At 42.6% G+C, this 15,838-nt stretch overlaps 2 protein-coding genes across 6 annotated transcripts in view; one reads left to right on the top strand and one right to left on the bottom strand.

Annotated features, from left to right (window-relative positions):
- Positions 1-15,838, bottom strand: part of LOC135334180 (rho guanine nucleotide exchange factor 10-like) — a 39,384-nt gene that overhangs the window by 775 nt on the left and 22,771 nt on the right. The window contains exons 1-19 of one of the 3 annotated variants that reach the window (XM_064529265.1): positions 9,404-10,851; positions 8,992-9,113; positions 8,806-8,883; positions 7,812-8,000; positions 7,388-7,597; positions 6,882-7,103; positions 6,555-6,682; positions 6,258-6,379; positions 5,698-5,822; positions 5,305-5,423; positions 5,055-5,152; positions 4,673-4,800; positions 4,087-4,385; positions 3,633-3,722; positions 2,997-3,064; positions 2,753-2,892; positions 2,288-2,462; positions 1,949-2,136; positions 87-1,254 (exon numbers count right to left, since the gene is read on the bottom strand). In XM_064529265.1, the coding sequence (XP_064385335.1) occupies positions 87-1,254; positions 1,949-2,136; positions 2,288-2,462; positions 2,753-2,892; positions 2,997-3,064; positions 3,633-3,722; positions 4,087-4,385; positions 4,673-4,800; positions 5,055-5,152; positions 5,305-5,423; positions 5,698-5,822; positions 6,258-6,379; positions 6,555-6,682; positions 6,882-7,103; positions 7,388-7,597; positions 7,812-8,000; positions 8,806-8,883; positions 8,992-9,113; positions 9,404-10,196 (4,462 nt within the window). In that variant the 5' untranslated portion in view covers positions 10,197-10,851. Of the gene's footprint in view, positions 1-86; positions 1,255-1,948; positions 2,137-2,287; positions 2,463-2,752; positions 2,893-2,996; positions 3,065-3,632; positions 3,723-4,086; positions 4,386-4,672; positions 4,801-5,054; positions 5,153-5,304; positions 5,424-5,697; positions 5,823-6,257; positions 6,380-6,554; positions 6,683-6,881; positions 7,104-7,387; positions 7,598-7,811; positions 8,001-8,805; positions 8,884-8,991; positions 9,114-9,403; positions 10,852-15,838 lie in introns of those variants that run through there. The other 2 variants (XM_064529266.1, XM_064529267.1) reach the window with 2 other exon arrangements.
- Positions 11,013-14,774, top strand: LOC135334203 (TNF receptor-associated factor 3-like). 3 transcript variants are annotated; one of them, XM_064529302.1, is made up of 6 exons: positions 11,013-11,115; positions 11,413-11,766; positions 12,255-12,413; positions 12,558-12,641; positions 12,827-12,913; positions 12,964-14,774. In XM_064529302.1, the coding sequence occupies exons 2-6, from the start codon at positions 11,476-11,478 to the stop codon at positions 13,996-13,998; spliced, it is 1,656 nt and encodes a 551-aa protein (XP_064385372.1). In that variant the 5' UTR covers positions 11,013-11,115; positions 11,413-11,475; the 3' UTR covers positions 13,999-14,774. The 3 variants fall into 3 exon arrangements, with proteins under 3 accessions (XP_064385372.1, XP_064385374.1, XP_064385373.1); XM_064529304.1 differs by lacking the exon at positions 11,013-11,115 and adding an exon at positions 11,130-11,249; XM_064529303.1 differs by lacking the exon at positions 11,013-11,115 and adding an exon at positions 11,164-11,310.

The raw sequence follows: 15,838 nt of genomic DNA, 5'->3' as shown, positions 1-15,838 counted from the left end.
TAATAAATAAATATTTCCCCTCTACTTACATCAGTACATCAGTACATCAGTACATCAGTACATTATCTAGCAACACAACAGCACACCTGCTCTGTCCAGCACTACCGGGTCCTCGTAGGGTGTGGGTAGCGTTTCCTCCCCCCTCTTCCTCCGCAGTACCACATTATCGAGATTGCTCTCACCCTCGCTACCTGACAGCTCATCAGAGAGGACACGCTTAGTCACAGAGTCTAATTCCACCGGGTCATGGTAGCCATCAAGTGAATCATCAGCCAACAAGTAGATGCCCTTATCGCAACGGTGTTTTTCAACAGCCGTTATCGTGTCTATTCGCTGTACTTTCTTCTGGTTGCTCAGAAGTGTCTCTTTGCAAATTGGTGCGTACAAATCTGTGTCCTCGATTTCTTGCAAGTCTTGGACGTGGTGTACTACAGGTTGATCAGATGCAGCCTTCGTCTGGTCTCCAGTACTTGCCTCGTGGGCAGTAGAGCTAGGATGATGGAGGGTTAGCTTGTTTGAAGGGGTCGCAAGGAAATCAAGCGATTGCTCCACTCCAGTAGAAGGGATCAATTCAAGATTAGGTAGTGACATGTCGAAGTCTTTAGAGTCCGTGAAATCACTGGCGGCCCGATTAGCGAGGATATCTTCAACTCCAATCGTTTCTATTTCTGAAATTGGTCGCAGAGTAGTAATGTCCTGTAGCTCGACCTCGTGTGTTGTCAGGCCAGGCATGGGCTGTCCATCAGGAGTGTCTAACCTAGGTCTATCATCAATTGTATAGCCACGGGGAGTTTTAGCAGGAGTTTGGTTTTCGAGGGGCATTTGTGATGTATCATTCGATTCTAAACCATCAAACTCGTCATAGCTTGCCTCCATTGCGGGTGTCATTGACTGTTCCATAGTACTGTCGACACTGAACTCCAGAGTAGAGGGGTGCGGCAAACTGGGTGTGGCCGATCTCACCAAAGTATGGTTGTCCTCTTCGTTAAAATCATCATCGTCTTCATCACGTTCGTCAAATCCACCGCTTTCAGATAACGTCTCGAGCAAGTCCTCCTCTCTGATGGATGCTGGGAAAGTACTTTCTGGTGAGGGGGTTTCCCCATCAGTGGCCTCCATTGCCCTCAAGGCTTGTGCGTGTTCCTCCTCCTCCAGGTTAGTCGAGTACCTCTGTCGTTGCTCAGCCTTCAGGAACTGGTTTACTCTAAGACTGGAGACAGTGGCTTGTGTCTTCACCGTCAGAATCACTCTCACCTACACAAAAGATAAAGACTCAGTCTTTTTCATGCACCCTCCTTTACCATAAAAATAAGGTTGTTTTTATTCCTCGCACACATGCAGAAAGGACTGATAAATTGTTAACCCTGATATAATGCGCTTTTTATACCGTATAGCTATATTTCTAGGATATAATTATATAAACTTCCCGGAAATACCGTTAGAAGGATTTAATTTTTGCTGAATAGAATTTTGCAGTGCATGCACGCGATATTATAAATTCATGGGTATAAATTAATCAACAATTCAAAATTAACTGCGAACATTTATACACTCGAAATATACCTGCAGATGCTATTATATAATATGGTATCGTATTACTAGAATGTTTTACGAGCATCAAACATTTGCGAACTTTGCGATGGTCGATCAATTCGCAACAATAAAATCCGCAAAACCTAAATTATTACTAGTAAATACACACGATCCTTGCCAGAACGCAATAGTTAGATCGGAAAGGGTCAAATTTTCTGCTGATTTGGCTCATTCACAAAGGTTTTTCACCTGCTAGTAATACGGTAGCTACATTGCGTAGTACGAAATTAAAGACAGCGTTAAATGACGAAAATCCACAAATCATGCAATAAAGTTGGCACACATAATATACATAGCTCCATATACGTACAGTTATAATTGCACAACCATTAGAACACATGGAGAGTGATTGTACCTGTCCCTTGTGGCCGTCCATAGCCAGATAGGGTTTGGCCGTGATGAGGGGCACACCTTCAATTAGAGGGATCCGGTACACCATGATGATTCCCACGGACGTTCCAATCCAGAAGTAACCCGGGGAGACGAGGAGAGCGGTCACATGGACACGATCAGAGACTGGGTACCGATCCAACAAGTCCCGTCCTGGGGGCAAGACAACATAACAATAGAGTATGACCTCAGAGAGTAGTAACGAGTTTATGAAAGAAGTGAGCATTTTTGCACACACCACATTGGAAGTGTGAGCTACAATGTGTAGTAGGCGTGTTATGTCTGTCTAGTGTTCTTTACATACTCTTCATTGTTGAGTGTAGAGTTGACTTCACATCGATGCTCTGAAGAGAAGTTTTTGTGACAGTGTGGAATAGTTCGAGTGTTGAACTGCCCTTGTAGCTGACCCAGATCCCCTCCCCCCAGCAGACCATCCTGCTCACCACCACCTGGCTATCACTACTCATCTCCAAGTGTCCCTGCAATAGAGAAGAGGAGGCTGGCTGTACAGAGCATGCTCATTAGGTAAGCCACTAATTACAGCAGAGCCTTAATTTAATAATTATATTGGTCAAATAATGTTGTATCTTCTGTTAGATATAAGTTTTTCGTGGAGGCTTGCTAACCCATGAAAACAGTGAAAATTAATCTCCTCAAAAATGTTGCGCTATAATTATGGTATTTGCTGTAACTAGTATTGCAATGGCTTAGTATTCGACACTTAGAGTGGTAATGGTGAAAAATTCTGACATGTCAGAGAATTTCTCACCTCAACTTTCCGTGTCTGCAAGTTGACAAAGTAGCAGATGTTAGCGGCCCCCACCCAGAGTCTGCTCTTGACTAGACAGGTGCAGCGTATGACGCCCTCCAGCACGGAAATGGTCGTCTTTTGACCCAGATTCCAGCCCACTGAGAAGAAAATCAAAAAATTAACGTAATACCTGTTATATAATATGTACTAGCTGTAAGGGGAATTTGTTTGTTTTTTCGGGTGACTAACGCACTGCACTTACTCATGTTTCTTTGGAAGATAGTGACGCTTCCCTCAGCCGTGCTAATGATGACCTTATCATTGTAATATCTGTGGAGGGGGGGGGGGTAAATGTAGCGCAGTAGAGCACACAAAAACACGGTAAACAGGTACTGGCACATTGGGTAACTGATGGTCTAGGGAAAAGTGCAGTAGGTCAGCCATCCAGCTACAAACATGCAGAGGTTTTCAGGTAGGTTGAAGGATGCTGAGAAGTGTAATCCTAACCCTAGTTACATTACTGTGGGATGTACATATGCCAATTGCAACAACACAACATAACTGTTCCCATGTAACACGATTACACAGGCCAGAATGTAGACTAAAGACTAAAGTCTATTTGTGTTGAGGTTGACCTTCATAATGTTGTCATAACTTTCATACTTCACTGAAATTCAAAGTTTCATATATCATTGGATTTCTTGTTAAAAGGCGCTTCTATCTATATGCTGTAGAGCTGGTAAGCTCCAACCAGCTAAAAGTTAGCATTTTCCATGTAGAAGTCCCAGGTATATTTGTCATGATTGACCACATAACTTCCGGGCAAACTCAACGCATAAAGTAAAGCTGTATAATTATACTACTATATACAGAGCTGTAATGTGATTGGTAGACTCACTGTAGCGAGGTAATGGCATCGTTGAACTTGATAGATGACAGACACCTCTTAGTACCATCCTCAATACTGTCTGAGCTGTAGACTAAGAGCCTGTTGAGAGAGAAACACTGTGTTAGCAATATGGAGGGAGGGGGTTAGCAGAGAGGTCTAGGGTAGGTGGGTAATGCAGCTATAGGATCAGAGTTCTGGGATGCATTATCACATGAATAACTGAGGGAGGTGTTAACAAGTGTCTGTACAAGTAGCACTTCTCCTTGTGTTCCAGGGGATCTCCCAGGGAAAAAACTACTACAGAACCCCTCTAAGTGTGAGCATGTATGTATTCCTAGATCCTGTGACTAGTTACACAGGACTTGACTTGTTTGATTACAAGGTTGTGCATTGAATCAGAACAATCATCTATGTAGTCCCTGATGATTAATTTTGATAGCAGCAGGCTAGTCTATAAACTTACTTCCCACATTCTGCCCCCATCCATACAGTGGGCAAGTGAGGAGGCAGGTTAGTCAGTGTGCCCATGTTCTTGAGTGTGTCTCTTAGTGATACTCTCTTCATGGTAGCCGTCAGTGTAGCATCACAGTGCGTAGCTGGGGGCACGTACACTATGGCCATGACCCGGCTAGACTCCACATTGAAGCTCTCCAGGACCAGGGGGGCTGGGGTGACACACTCAACTATGGTGATCTGTGCTGTCTTTTGGCTCCCACTGGCCAGCCATGCACTGTTGTCCCCAACCCTAGCACCACAGTTGATCTGTTGCATGTGTGGTGTGTGCAGGGGGGAGTCAGTGGTTAAACCTGCCAGTGAGGGAAGAGATTAGTAGTAGCTGAGTAAGTGTTAATGGCACAATTGGAATGATAAGAAAAAGCTGAGTAAAGAACTAGCCAGGGACTTCTGAATAGACACAGGGAGAGTCCCACAGTTGAAGGCAGTCAGCTCGGCTGGCCTGGCGGATATACTATAATATTACATTACATTATGAATAATAATTAAATTGAAATAAAAAGAATTAAGAGTGCAGTGCAAATTTGTTAGCTCACAGAGTTGAGTGTGTGCAGCATGCTGAGGCGGTATGACTCCACTAGGAGGGGCAGCTTGTGGGAGAGGTCAAAGAAGTCCTCATCATTGGTATCCTCTGAGGTCACCCAGGCATTCTTGTTGCTCCTGTCTGCAGGGGGAGAGGGAGAGAGGAGAGGGGCATAAGTATGGTTTCTAGGGTTAACAATAGCTGGCATTTCTTTTTGTTAGCTCTGAATTGTAGGTATCACCACAGGTTTAGGGGAAGTTGTAAGAGTAACCCAAGGAACAACATCTGTCAATACATCTCCCTCAATATTGGTCTTGCAGGTATTCAGTTTTTATAGGGTAAGGATTAAAGGTCAACCTTCAGCTAGTAAATACTGTTACTAAATTGGTACTTACTAAGTTTGAGCTTTGTGAATCTGAGTGTATTGATCCAGCTGTCCTTGACTCTCTTGTTGGGGAACACGTAGGTATGGGTCACCCTCCTAGTGCCATCTCTGCAGAGAAAGGAAGAGAGCGAGAGGGGGAGTAATAATAAAAACATACATAGCTGCTGAGATTTACTGGTGTGTTCTGAGCAAAATTGGGCCTTTGATATAGAGCATAAAATTTATGCATAGTGAAATTGCCCTATAATTATAATAATTACTTGGTTGGGATGGATATGTCCAATCTTCCAGCCTGATGGGACTCTATCTGTTCCTTAACTCTGGCTAGCTTCCTCTGGAGCACTCTAATATGGGTGTTCACATCCGTGGTGGTCAAGCCCTGTACAGTAAGTGATAGCGTGACTGTATTATAACTTAGCAAAAGCTTTGGTAATAATTTTATGTAGGACCAGGGGAGTGTCCCACTTTAATTAGTTACATGTATAGGAAGAGGGGGGGTAGTGGGAAAGAAATAGGATATAGGGGGGGGGGTTAAAATAAAAGTATATTTAGTATATGGTATCTATATGGTATCTATATGGTATCTACACTGAGGAGCTTCTTACAGTTAACTGTATGCATGTAACCATACAGCAGCTATTATGTGGCCTTGCCTCGTAGTCGTGATGTAGCTTTGCAATGGATGAGGCTATCTTCACCATGACAGTGAAGTCATGCTCCAACTTCTGAGTGCTTGACTTGGCTTGCTTGTAATCATCAACATTGGTTGAGGCCAAACCTTGAGCCAACGACATGATTCATGTGTGTGTGTAGTGTTTGCACTAATGCTCCATATCTAACGTGTATGTACTATTACCCACTGTAATTAACTGTAATGTGAAACTGAAGGCAGACACATCTTACACTGTGTATACAGGAAATATTGACTACTATAAATAGCGGGTAATTTTTGTGGGGGCAACATATTCGTGGTTTTCGTGGTTGAAGATCTGACCACGAATATTTTACCACGAATGAAGCGACCTTGCCTACCTTTACCTGTGTAAGCAGCAACCACGAAAATAATATCCACGAAATGACTAAATACTGCTTAACCACTGTCCCCCGAAAATTACCCGCTACTGAGTTGCAGTGATTAGTGATTAGGTATAATGGATCATGTACACTGACAAATAAATACACTGTCCACGTACATGTACGTATGTACTAGTACCTGATTCTGAGTCAACAAAGTAGTCCCAGATGTCATTCTGATAATCTGGCTCCAACACTTCCAGACTGTCCACTGGAACATGCCACTTGCACCGGTAAGTCCCATCAACAGCTCGAAATAACCTGTGACGTATTAAAATAGCATAATTAGGTGTGTGTATCTACTGATCACCAATCACCAATCACCAATCACTAACCTTAGTACACGTAACAGTTTACATTGAAATGTATAATGTACATAAACCGAGCCAAACACAAACTCAACTTTCAACCACACCCCTCCCACGCACACACTCACTTGGACCCGGTGGTTCCCTCCATTTCCTCCTGACGCTGTGTCTTCCTGTTGGGGGCAGCACACAGGATAATGTTGTTGAATAGCAGGAGGTAGCGCTTCTTCTTCTTCACACTTGATCCATTCGCAAACTGTAAGAAATAAATTATTAATAGCAGATTGAATTTAGTCTCAAGAATTGGGCAGGGCATGGAAATTAGACCCAATAGTAAAATGCAGAAAACTACCCGTACAAACGTATTATGGCTAGCAACTTTTAGGTACTGTAATTTAAACACCCTACATGCCATACACACTAGTTACTTAGTCTACAAGACCACTCCCACCCACCAGCCGGGTGACTACGTCCTGCCTGTGTAGCCATCTACTCCTAGAGTCAGTCAGGCGGAATGGTAGCTTGGATACTCGAGTGTTCAGATACTCGACAATACTCTTCTGCTCGGTGGCCCTCTTGGACTCGTTGAGGTAGTCAGCAATTCCCTCAAATCTAGCGAGGGACATCTGAAGAGTGATCCTATCGGGATGGTTGTGTGCGGTGTACTTGAGTAGGTCCTGTAGTGTACGTGAGAGATAAGTATTGTAGAATCTTGGCAATGTGTAGGTACTTTTAAATAATTAGTAATTATATACACTGGTAGGTAGTAGTAAAAGCAAGAATGCAAACCATTACATTTTTACCAGCGCACACAGTTATGAGCAAGGGGGTTACTGGTATCTATGCTCTACTGGTATAACTGTGTGAAATGTTTGGCAAATGTGCCTGAACAACACCAACGTTTTGTCATGGCAACAAGGTTTGTACTGAACACCTACGTATGCTATTCACATACAATTACCTGAATGAACATTATATATTGAGGAAACCTCTGGATGGGCTTCAGTAGTAGCCCCTGTAGACTCAGGCTAGTGTTGCTCTGTTTGTACTTCTCCTTGAGGAAGGAGATGAACTTAACCTTTTTCTTAAGTCCTTGTTCCAGCACGCTAATGGCCGCAGTGAAGTTATTGACATACGTGGAGTAGCTACGAATCACTTCTTTGGTGGCCAGCTGCAAAAAAATATGAATTATGATCAGGTTGCTAGTGTAATGTATCTATCTAACATTACATCACTAGCAACCTGATCTGAAAGAAAAATTACTTAGAATTTATTGTTGCACATTAAAATCTGCTGATTGATGCATAACAAGATGATTGACAGCTATTTTAACAAGGGAAAAACAAAAACATTGACAAAATATTCCCAAATTTTAAACAACTAACAGATGATAGGAAGACGTCACCAATCTTCTGCTCTGTGTTCCATGCCAGTGTCCGAGAGGTGAGAGCAGAATAGAACAACTCTTGGGCAGACAAGATCTGCTCTATGGGCCCGAACAATGTGGCCACCTGCTGCTTGCTGAGGATGGGGCTAGGGCCGAGGGAGAGCTCCTTCAATGGTCTCATGTATACCTGTGGGGGGGGTACAATTAATTGTGGAGGTGGTGGGGTACAGTTGTGAAGGTAGGGGGGGTACAGTTGTGAAGGTGGGGGGGGTACAGTTGTGGAGGTGGTGGGGTACAGTTGTGAAGGTAGGGGGGGTACCGTTGTGAAGGTGGGGGGGTACAGTTGTGGAGGTGGTGGGGTACAGTTGTGAAGGTAGGGGGGGTACAGTTGTGAAGGTAGGGGGGGTACAGTTGTGAAGGTAGGGGGGTACAGTTGTGGAGGTGGGGGGTACAGTTGTGAAGGTAGGGGGGTACAGTTGTGAAGGTGGGGGTGCAATTGAAGTACCATGGTAGATGTGCACAAGAAGTTTATAATGTATAGAAATTAATGATATTCATAGCGTTTGTGGGAATTTTCCAGCCCTTAAAAAACATGTTTACTGCCACAGTTAGCCTCTAACCCAGGCCGCACTGTGAAGGAGGTTAAGTGGTGAGTATACACTATGGTCATCTAGATACCGTAGTGCTACAAACTGATGCTATTTATGCTGAGCGCCTATCGAATTGCATAAATTTGCACCGCTTGACCAAAAATGATATGCTGGTTGTATGATGCATCATACAACCAGCGTATCATTTTTGTGAATGGGGATTGTACAGGCCTCGAATAATGTACAATCCCCATTGCATCATACAACCCGCGTATCATTTTTGTAACGTAATATTTTATACTCGCATAATATTAATATTATAATTATTTCTAGAACTACAGATCAGATCAGCATGTCCCAAAATCAAAGGCCTTGTATGAACAAGTAGCACTAATAATGTACCTGGATTGCAATGTGCAAGGAGCTGAGCAGAGCAGCCTCACTCTTGAGCAAGCTTTCAACTGCACTGTATGCTTTGCGCTGCATGGGAGGAAACAAGATACAGTTTTAAAGACACAGACACAAATTTAATATTTAAAAAAAATAATTAACCAGACTAGATTATTTTCAAGTGTCAGCTTAGGTTACCTCAGCCAGAGTGGCCTGCTGTGAGATGGGAGGTAGGGGAGGTGGTCGGATGAGGTAGTTACGATAGCGAGGAACCACCACAGCTCGAGGGGAGGTGGGTAGTTGGGCGGAGGTGGGAGCACCTAAGAATTATTATAAGATAGAATAATACTCAACCATATTTAGAGGACAATGTACACACTAGTATTCACAATAGTGATAGTGAGCACATGACTAAGTTACTAGGAGAAGTTGGTACACGTAGTATGAGCACAATAAATAATGAAAGTCTTGTAACAATTAAGGGATTGCCTGATAAATGCCTAGCAACTTCCACAATGTGACCCATTGATAGACACTCCATGGGGAAGGGATACAATGAGAGGACCTCGGACAATCCTCAATGGAGTATCTAATTGTTCAGACCACTCACTGGCTCTGTGCTGTAGTTGTCTCCTGATCTTAGGTTTGAACACATTGGGGTCAGTCTTACTCCCCAGTTTACCTCTAACGTCCTCCTCGCCTGAGGCCAATGTCTCCATCTCCTCAACAACGTTTAGCTGCTCTCCAAGATTCTCCAGCAGATTAGTTGTCATGTACACACATTCAGGCATTATTCCGATCTCCTCCTTGTCTTGGTCGGTCATAGCCAACCCCTGATAAATTCCCTGCTCTGATAGACTACTCACAAGTTCGTTCAGTTGAGACACACTTCGAAGACGAGCGTCAATAGAGGAGTGATAATCAGGCAAATGTCCCTGGACATATATCTTGCTACTGTTCTCTAACTCACTACCATTGTGTGGGCGTTCCTTTTTCTTGCTGTGTATTCTGATGCGGGCATCATGTTCGACTTCGGAATAATCACTATCGATATCGGAGTCATCAGCAATTGGGGGAAGGTGTCCATTGCTTGAGGCCACATTCTCATAGATAGGCTGCTCTGACTGGCTGCCACCAGGCTGGTCTTCATGGTCTGGTGGGGATGGACAAGGAGGGGGTGTGTTGTCCAATGAGAGGGGATACTCATATTCAGCACTGGTCATGTCCATGCTCGTCTGGATTTCTGAGAGATACTGATAGTCTGGGTATTGTCCTTCAGACATTGCATTTGGTGCCTTGCTCATTGCATTGTCAACAACAGTACTAGCTAGACTCGCAAGCCACTCCCTTTTCTCTGATTGGACGGGGGCGGGAGAAAAGGGACTGGTGACTCTGGGACACATTTTGTGTCTCTACCAGAATTTGGGTAGAGATTATTCATTGATTTTTCCACGTGATCCAAAAATTGCGTGAGGTTAAGTAGAATTGCGTAGCCTGCAAAAGTGATCGCGGGCTTCTTAGCAACAGTTTAAGAATGGATGCTAGTGCTAGAAAAGAGAAGATGATGGAGTAATAACATCATCAGGCATTCAGCTAGGATATAGTCATCTAAGACACCAGCAGAGATTAGCTTGTTTTAGTTTTACGTGATGAGAACTGGCAGCCGAAAGTCATTGGTTGCCTAAAGCTTTTAATAACCTGTACAATACAAGACAGATAATGGCAGACGGCAGCAGTTGAATTGAGAGTAGTCAGACTTGTACAAGCTGTCTTAAATCCCTGCCACTCCTCAGTTCAAAGAAGGACTGCCAAGATTTCTACGTTCATCAGCTGTTCCATGCTAATCCACAAGTTGTGGCACAACAGACACTGGTACAAGGATCTATAAAATCAAAAGGCTGGCTAGATAGATCTGTATACTTGTCTTCTGTGTGTCTTTAGCTTTTGACGCATCAGAATAAATTGGATAATTTGCACGTGACATTAATATTTAATAGCATTCCTGATTTACACAAGCTGTAGCCCAGAGTCACCAGTCCCTTTTCTCCCGCCCCCGTCCAATCAGAGAAAAGGGAGTGGCTAGCCGGCCTAGTCTCATAAATCAGCCGCCCTTCTTTTGGGATAGCCTACTCCGGGGCATTGGGGTAGGGATTAGCTAGCTACCCCGGTATTGGATAGCCTAGGGATAGAGACTCGGGTGTTTTATACAATTTTATTTGGGGGTAGATAATACAAACAGAGTGCTGCAAAAGAATCTTCTGGAGGTGAAAAGAGCTATCTGCTCTCTTCGGCTCTGTTATTGCTATTTCCTGCTTCTAATATGTAAGATTTGGTATACTTTTATAGTTAGTATTGAGGACCTGACTAGACTTTGGAGTGACTCTCTACTATTCCTAGCAGTGCAGTTTACTACTGTACAGACTATTACATGCTCTACATCTAGGAATCTGCATGCAGTTTAGTTTGCATGTATAATTATAGTTGCAGTATAGTCTATTATAGTTTGCATGGAAATTGGTAAGCTGCAAGTTAGTTGCATGCATGCAAACTAAGTAGTTTGCATCTTTTGTGCATTGAATTTGCTCATTTTAACATGTCTTCCTTCCTTCCTCCTTGCAGTTCGTATGCAACGTGTGTTCCTCAAGTTCTAATTCTTATTGAACTGATAACTTGACGTTTGAAATGCCTGGCTTTGAAGCCAAATTTAAACACCCTTTACTTAAGCGACACGAGTGTCCAATATGTCTCTTTGCGATGCGTCACCCGGTACAAACAGAGTGCGGTCATCTGTTCTGCCGTGATTGTTTGGAGCCTGTTTTAAAACGACGCCATCCAATTTGTCCCCTTGATAAAGAAGAAATCACTCAGGAGGGGACATTCCCTGACAATGCTTGCAGGAGGGAGATTCTGAAACTGCAAGTGTTTTGCAACTTCCAAAACTGTCCTTGGATTGGAGCTCTTAAAGATCTGGAGGTATTTGCAATACATTAATACTTTGCAGAGCTCACTTAGAGATTAGGGGCAAAAATTAATGGTAAATTGCAAAAAAAATCCACTTGAGATAAATCTAACTGAGACCATGACAACACTCCATAAAAGTTTACAGTTATCTCAGGTAATTTTTTGCAATTTATCATACTCAAAATTCTAAGTAAGCTATAAAGCACAATACTTACCTTTGTATAGCTGTGGACGTGGAGACACAATTGATTGTTTCTTGATAGTAATTTTTTGTTTGCTTATTTTTTGACTAATGGTTTAATGAAGGGTGGTGGGCTGCTTTATACTTGCTATAATAATGAGATCATCCAAAAGGTATACATATACATGTAAACAAAGAACTAGGAAAACAATTACTGGCATGGTGTTGAGGTTGAGGAGGGTACAGAATATAATGAGATTCATTATTCAATTAACACAACTCCCACCACATTCTCTCTCTACCCTCCCACTCAATGCAGGCCCACTTGGGCAACTGTGACTACAGAGATGTACAATGCACCCAGTGTGGACAGTACATCCAGCAGCTGGACATGGAGGCCCACCAGAAGGAGCTCTGTGCAATGAGACCCACCACTTGCCCTCACTGCAGCAAAGATGTTCCAACACAGCAACTACAAGTCAGTGATGGTTTCTTAAGTGCATATGCTGTTATTCTTGTACATAATAATGTTATCCTTGTAGCTATAGCATTTACGTATTGTTTATCTACAAGAAAGACTTTCAGTATCACTTCTTTGATGTTAATTGCAAACACATAACAGACCCACTTCGACAAGCTCTGCACTAAGATAACGCGAGGCTGTCCCAACGAGTGTGACCCATCCCTCAAGATGAACCTTCAGGAGGTGTGTGTAGCTGCATGACTAGCTGCTGTTATCTAGTCACCATGTTTTGCATTCAGTGTTGTGCTTATTTGGCCTCAGTTTTGCGTATCACTGGCTACTCAAATTTATAATATTAAACTGTACCTGGCATTGGTTGTTGCAACAAACAGATATGGTATCACTGCATGCCACAAACACACAAACAGCTTGAGAAGCACACTGACCTAAAGAAGGGAACCTGTCCACTCTCTGAGGTGGCCTGTCCTTATGGACAATATGGATGCTCATTCATTGTAAGTGCAAAGGAAAAATTATTATTAAAAGTACCCGTTTTTTTCTACAGTCCCTTCGGCAAAACATCAGCACCCACTTGGACCAGTATCGCGTTTATCACGCGCAAGTCCAGGCCGAGAGTTTCGATGAGATTCGACAATTGATTACCAAGCTTAATCTGTCGTTTGATCATCTTCTTGAGAGGGTTGGTAGCCTGGAAACACGATCCAATGCTTTAGAACGTCTGCAAGACGCTCTGGAACAAAGAATTGAATTCCTTGACGATCGCAGAGATCGACACGCCGATCAAAATGAAGTTAAAATTGAGCGCCTTGAGGAACAAACGACACAAAATACTAGTTTGCTCACAGTGATCGATAAGAGAGTTACTGAGATTGAAGTCAAGGGTGGTACAGGCCTAACCTCTGGGTACAATACCGGCAGCACTGCATTTGGCCACTCAGAAGTCCCCATTACTCCCAACTATCAAGGATTTGGTGAAGCGAATGTTCCACCCCAGCGTGTAGAGGCTCTACACACAAGAGTGGTTGAACTGGAGCATAGTGTTGACAGGGCTCTTAGTAGCTGTCTAGATCAAGAGCTTCGGATCCAATTGCTGGAACGTGCCACTTATAACGGCGTGCTGCTTTGGAAAATCGATGAATTTGATCGTCGGCGACGTGAAGCTGTGGATGGAGTTACTTTATCTCTTTATTCCACCCCTTTTTATACAAGTCGCCATGGATACAAGATGTGTGCTCGAGTCTACCTAAATGGCGATGGAATGGGTAAAGGCTCTCATCTGAGCTTCTTCTTTGTCATAATGAGGGGACCTTTTGACGCTTTGCTTCAGTGGCCATTTAAACAGAAAGTCACGCTTTCTCTGATCAATCAAAACGCGAAGAAGCACATCAGCGATAGTTTCAGGCCTGACCCTCATTCAAGCAGTTTTCAAAAGCCTGGCCGGAGGGAGATGAACATTGCCTCAGGGTGTCCGATGTTTATCAGGATTGATCATCTACTCAATGGTGGATTTGTGAAGGATGATGCTATCTACGTGAGGGTGGTAGTTGAAACCATGGACTTGCCCAAAATCATACCTTGAGTATTTGGAATTGCTAGCACTTAAATTGATACAGGCACAAAGCAAAAGGAAAAAAGTAAAGCCGAAGTTTTGAACAAGCAACACATTTATATTGGAGTGTGCAAGTCGTTTACATATACGAGCAATAACATTATGATTTGATCCAGATATAACCACATCCTAGCAAAGAAACATTTTTGAGCAAAGAAAAAGCACACAAGAAAACAAAACAAAAAAACATAATTATTATAATATATGCAGCAAGAAGCAATTTTGATTGAAGAAAGCAGAAAAGAAAAGAAAAAGAAAAAGCAAAAATTATTTTAAAGAAAAAAGCACAAAAAGGCACATGCATCCCAGGGGATGGAATCTGTACATGTAGCAGAGTTAGGACAAAAAGGGGTAACCCACTGTAGTATATTTACGCTTTACACATAAGTAAGTTAATGCATGACTGCCCGCCCGCCCACTCTCTGTGTAGAAATGCTAAAACACTTGTATACACAATTATGTAACACAGAGCACACAAATTTGAGCAAATTAGCGTGACAAAATTGATTACGGATTATCTTTTTGGAGTGCCTCACATCACATTTTTGACATCTGCATCCTCACAAGAAACATTTACACGAAGGAAGCATTGACAAGAAGTTCATTAAATATACACACAACAAGACTTTGCATTGATCGCAAATGCCAACTGATCCCAATCTATTCATATCTTACATTGACATTAAGTTTGTTATTAATTTTTTATTGCACCCAATACCTATACTTTAAAAAGCCTATACCTGTTGTTCCTGATGTTACCCACCCCTGCATGAATGGCAAAAAAGCATGCAGGGATAATTTATGCAGTAACAAAGAAGAGGCTGCATGCATGTTATTATTGAGGGCTGACGAAAAAAGGGGTGGACGCTAGACATAATTATTAATGGCCCACAGCATGACAAACAGCTTTTAGAATTTAGTTGATAAGATCTACATGGGAAAAGTGCCTCAGAGCAGGTACCGGTATACTATGGGAGTTAGTATACCTAAGTATGTTTACTTGGTATTATACCTAGTATCCCGTTGTAGTACAGTGGAACCCCTCTATAATTTAGATACTACAGTGGAACCTCTGAATAACGGCCATGCATGTCCCAAATGAGCAGTTTGTGTACAAAACAACCTCTCAACAAAGGCCACCTCTGTATAAAGGCCAAAACATTGTTCCCCAAAGGTTATGGAGGGGTTCCACTGTAGTGCACATGCGCAACCTTGCCCTTGATGCTTGACTACAATACAATTACTTGACAACAAAATACTAGGTATACTAAGTAAGTTGCAGGTATACTAAGTCCCATATAGTATACCTGCTCTGAGGCACTTTTCCCATGTACTTCCCATGCATTAGATCTAGTGTCTAATTAAATAATAGTTAGACACTGTTTTGGAGGTGTCTATGGGATTTAGAAGCCCAAAGGCACTGATTTAGTATCCCGAGCGTAGCGAGGGTACTAAAGCGGCTGAGGGTTTCTAAATCACATGGACACCGACAAAACAGTGTCTAACTCATTTAGATACTAGTGCGCATGCGCAAACTTCTTGACTACAATACAATTACTTGACAACGGAATACTAGGTATACTAAGTAAATTTGCAGGTATACTAAGTCCCATAGTATACCTGCTCTGAGGCACTTTTCCCATGTACTTCCCATGTAGACTAGTGTCTAATTATAATTATCTCAACAAGGATCACTAGAATCTTCAAGAGTTTGTATACAAACAAAATATTATGACTTTAATTAATGTGGCAGTGCTCAACAACAGGATAGTTGTAAGGGGAAAAAGGAGCATAATTTGCCAGGGACTTT

The sequence above is a fragment of the Halichondria panicea genome, chromosome 3, assembly GCF_963675165.1.
Source record: "Halichondria panicea chromosome 3, odHalPani1.1, whole genome shotgun sequence".
In the NCBI taxonomy this organism is placed as follows: domain Eukaryota; kingdom Metazoa; phylum Porifera; class Demospongiae; order Suberitida; family Halichondriidae; genus Halichondria; species Halichondria panicea.
The sequence above is the reverse complement of the archived record's forward strand: the minus strand, read 5'-3'. Positions and strand labels throughout refer to the sequence as shown.

Bases quoted from the DNA above. Each gene is read 5' to 3' on its own strand.
- LOC135334203 (XM_064529302.1), top strand. From the start codon at position 11,476: ATGCCTGGCTTTGAAGCCAAATTTAAACACCCTTTACTTAAGCGACAC. The intron at 11,767-12,254 runs GTATTTGCAATA...CACTCAATGCAG, and splicing joins GAGCTCTTAAAGATCTGGAG to GCCCACTTGGGCAACTGTGA. The intron at 12,914-12,963 runs GTAAGTGCAAAG...TTTTTTCTACAG, and splicing joins AATATGGATGCTCATTCATT to TCCCTTCGGCAAAACATCAG.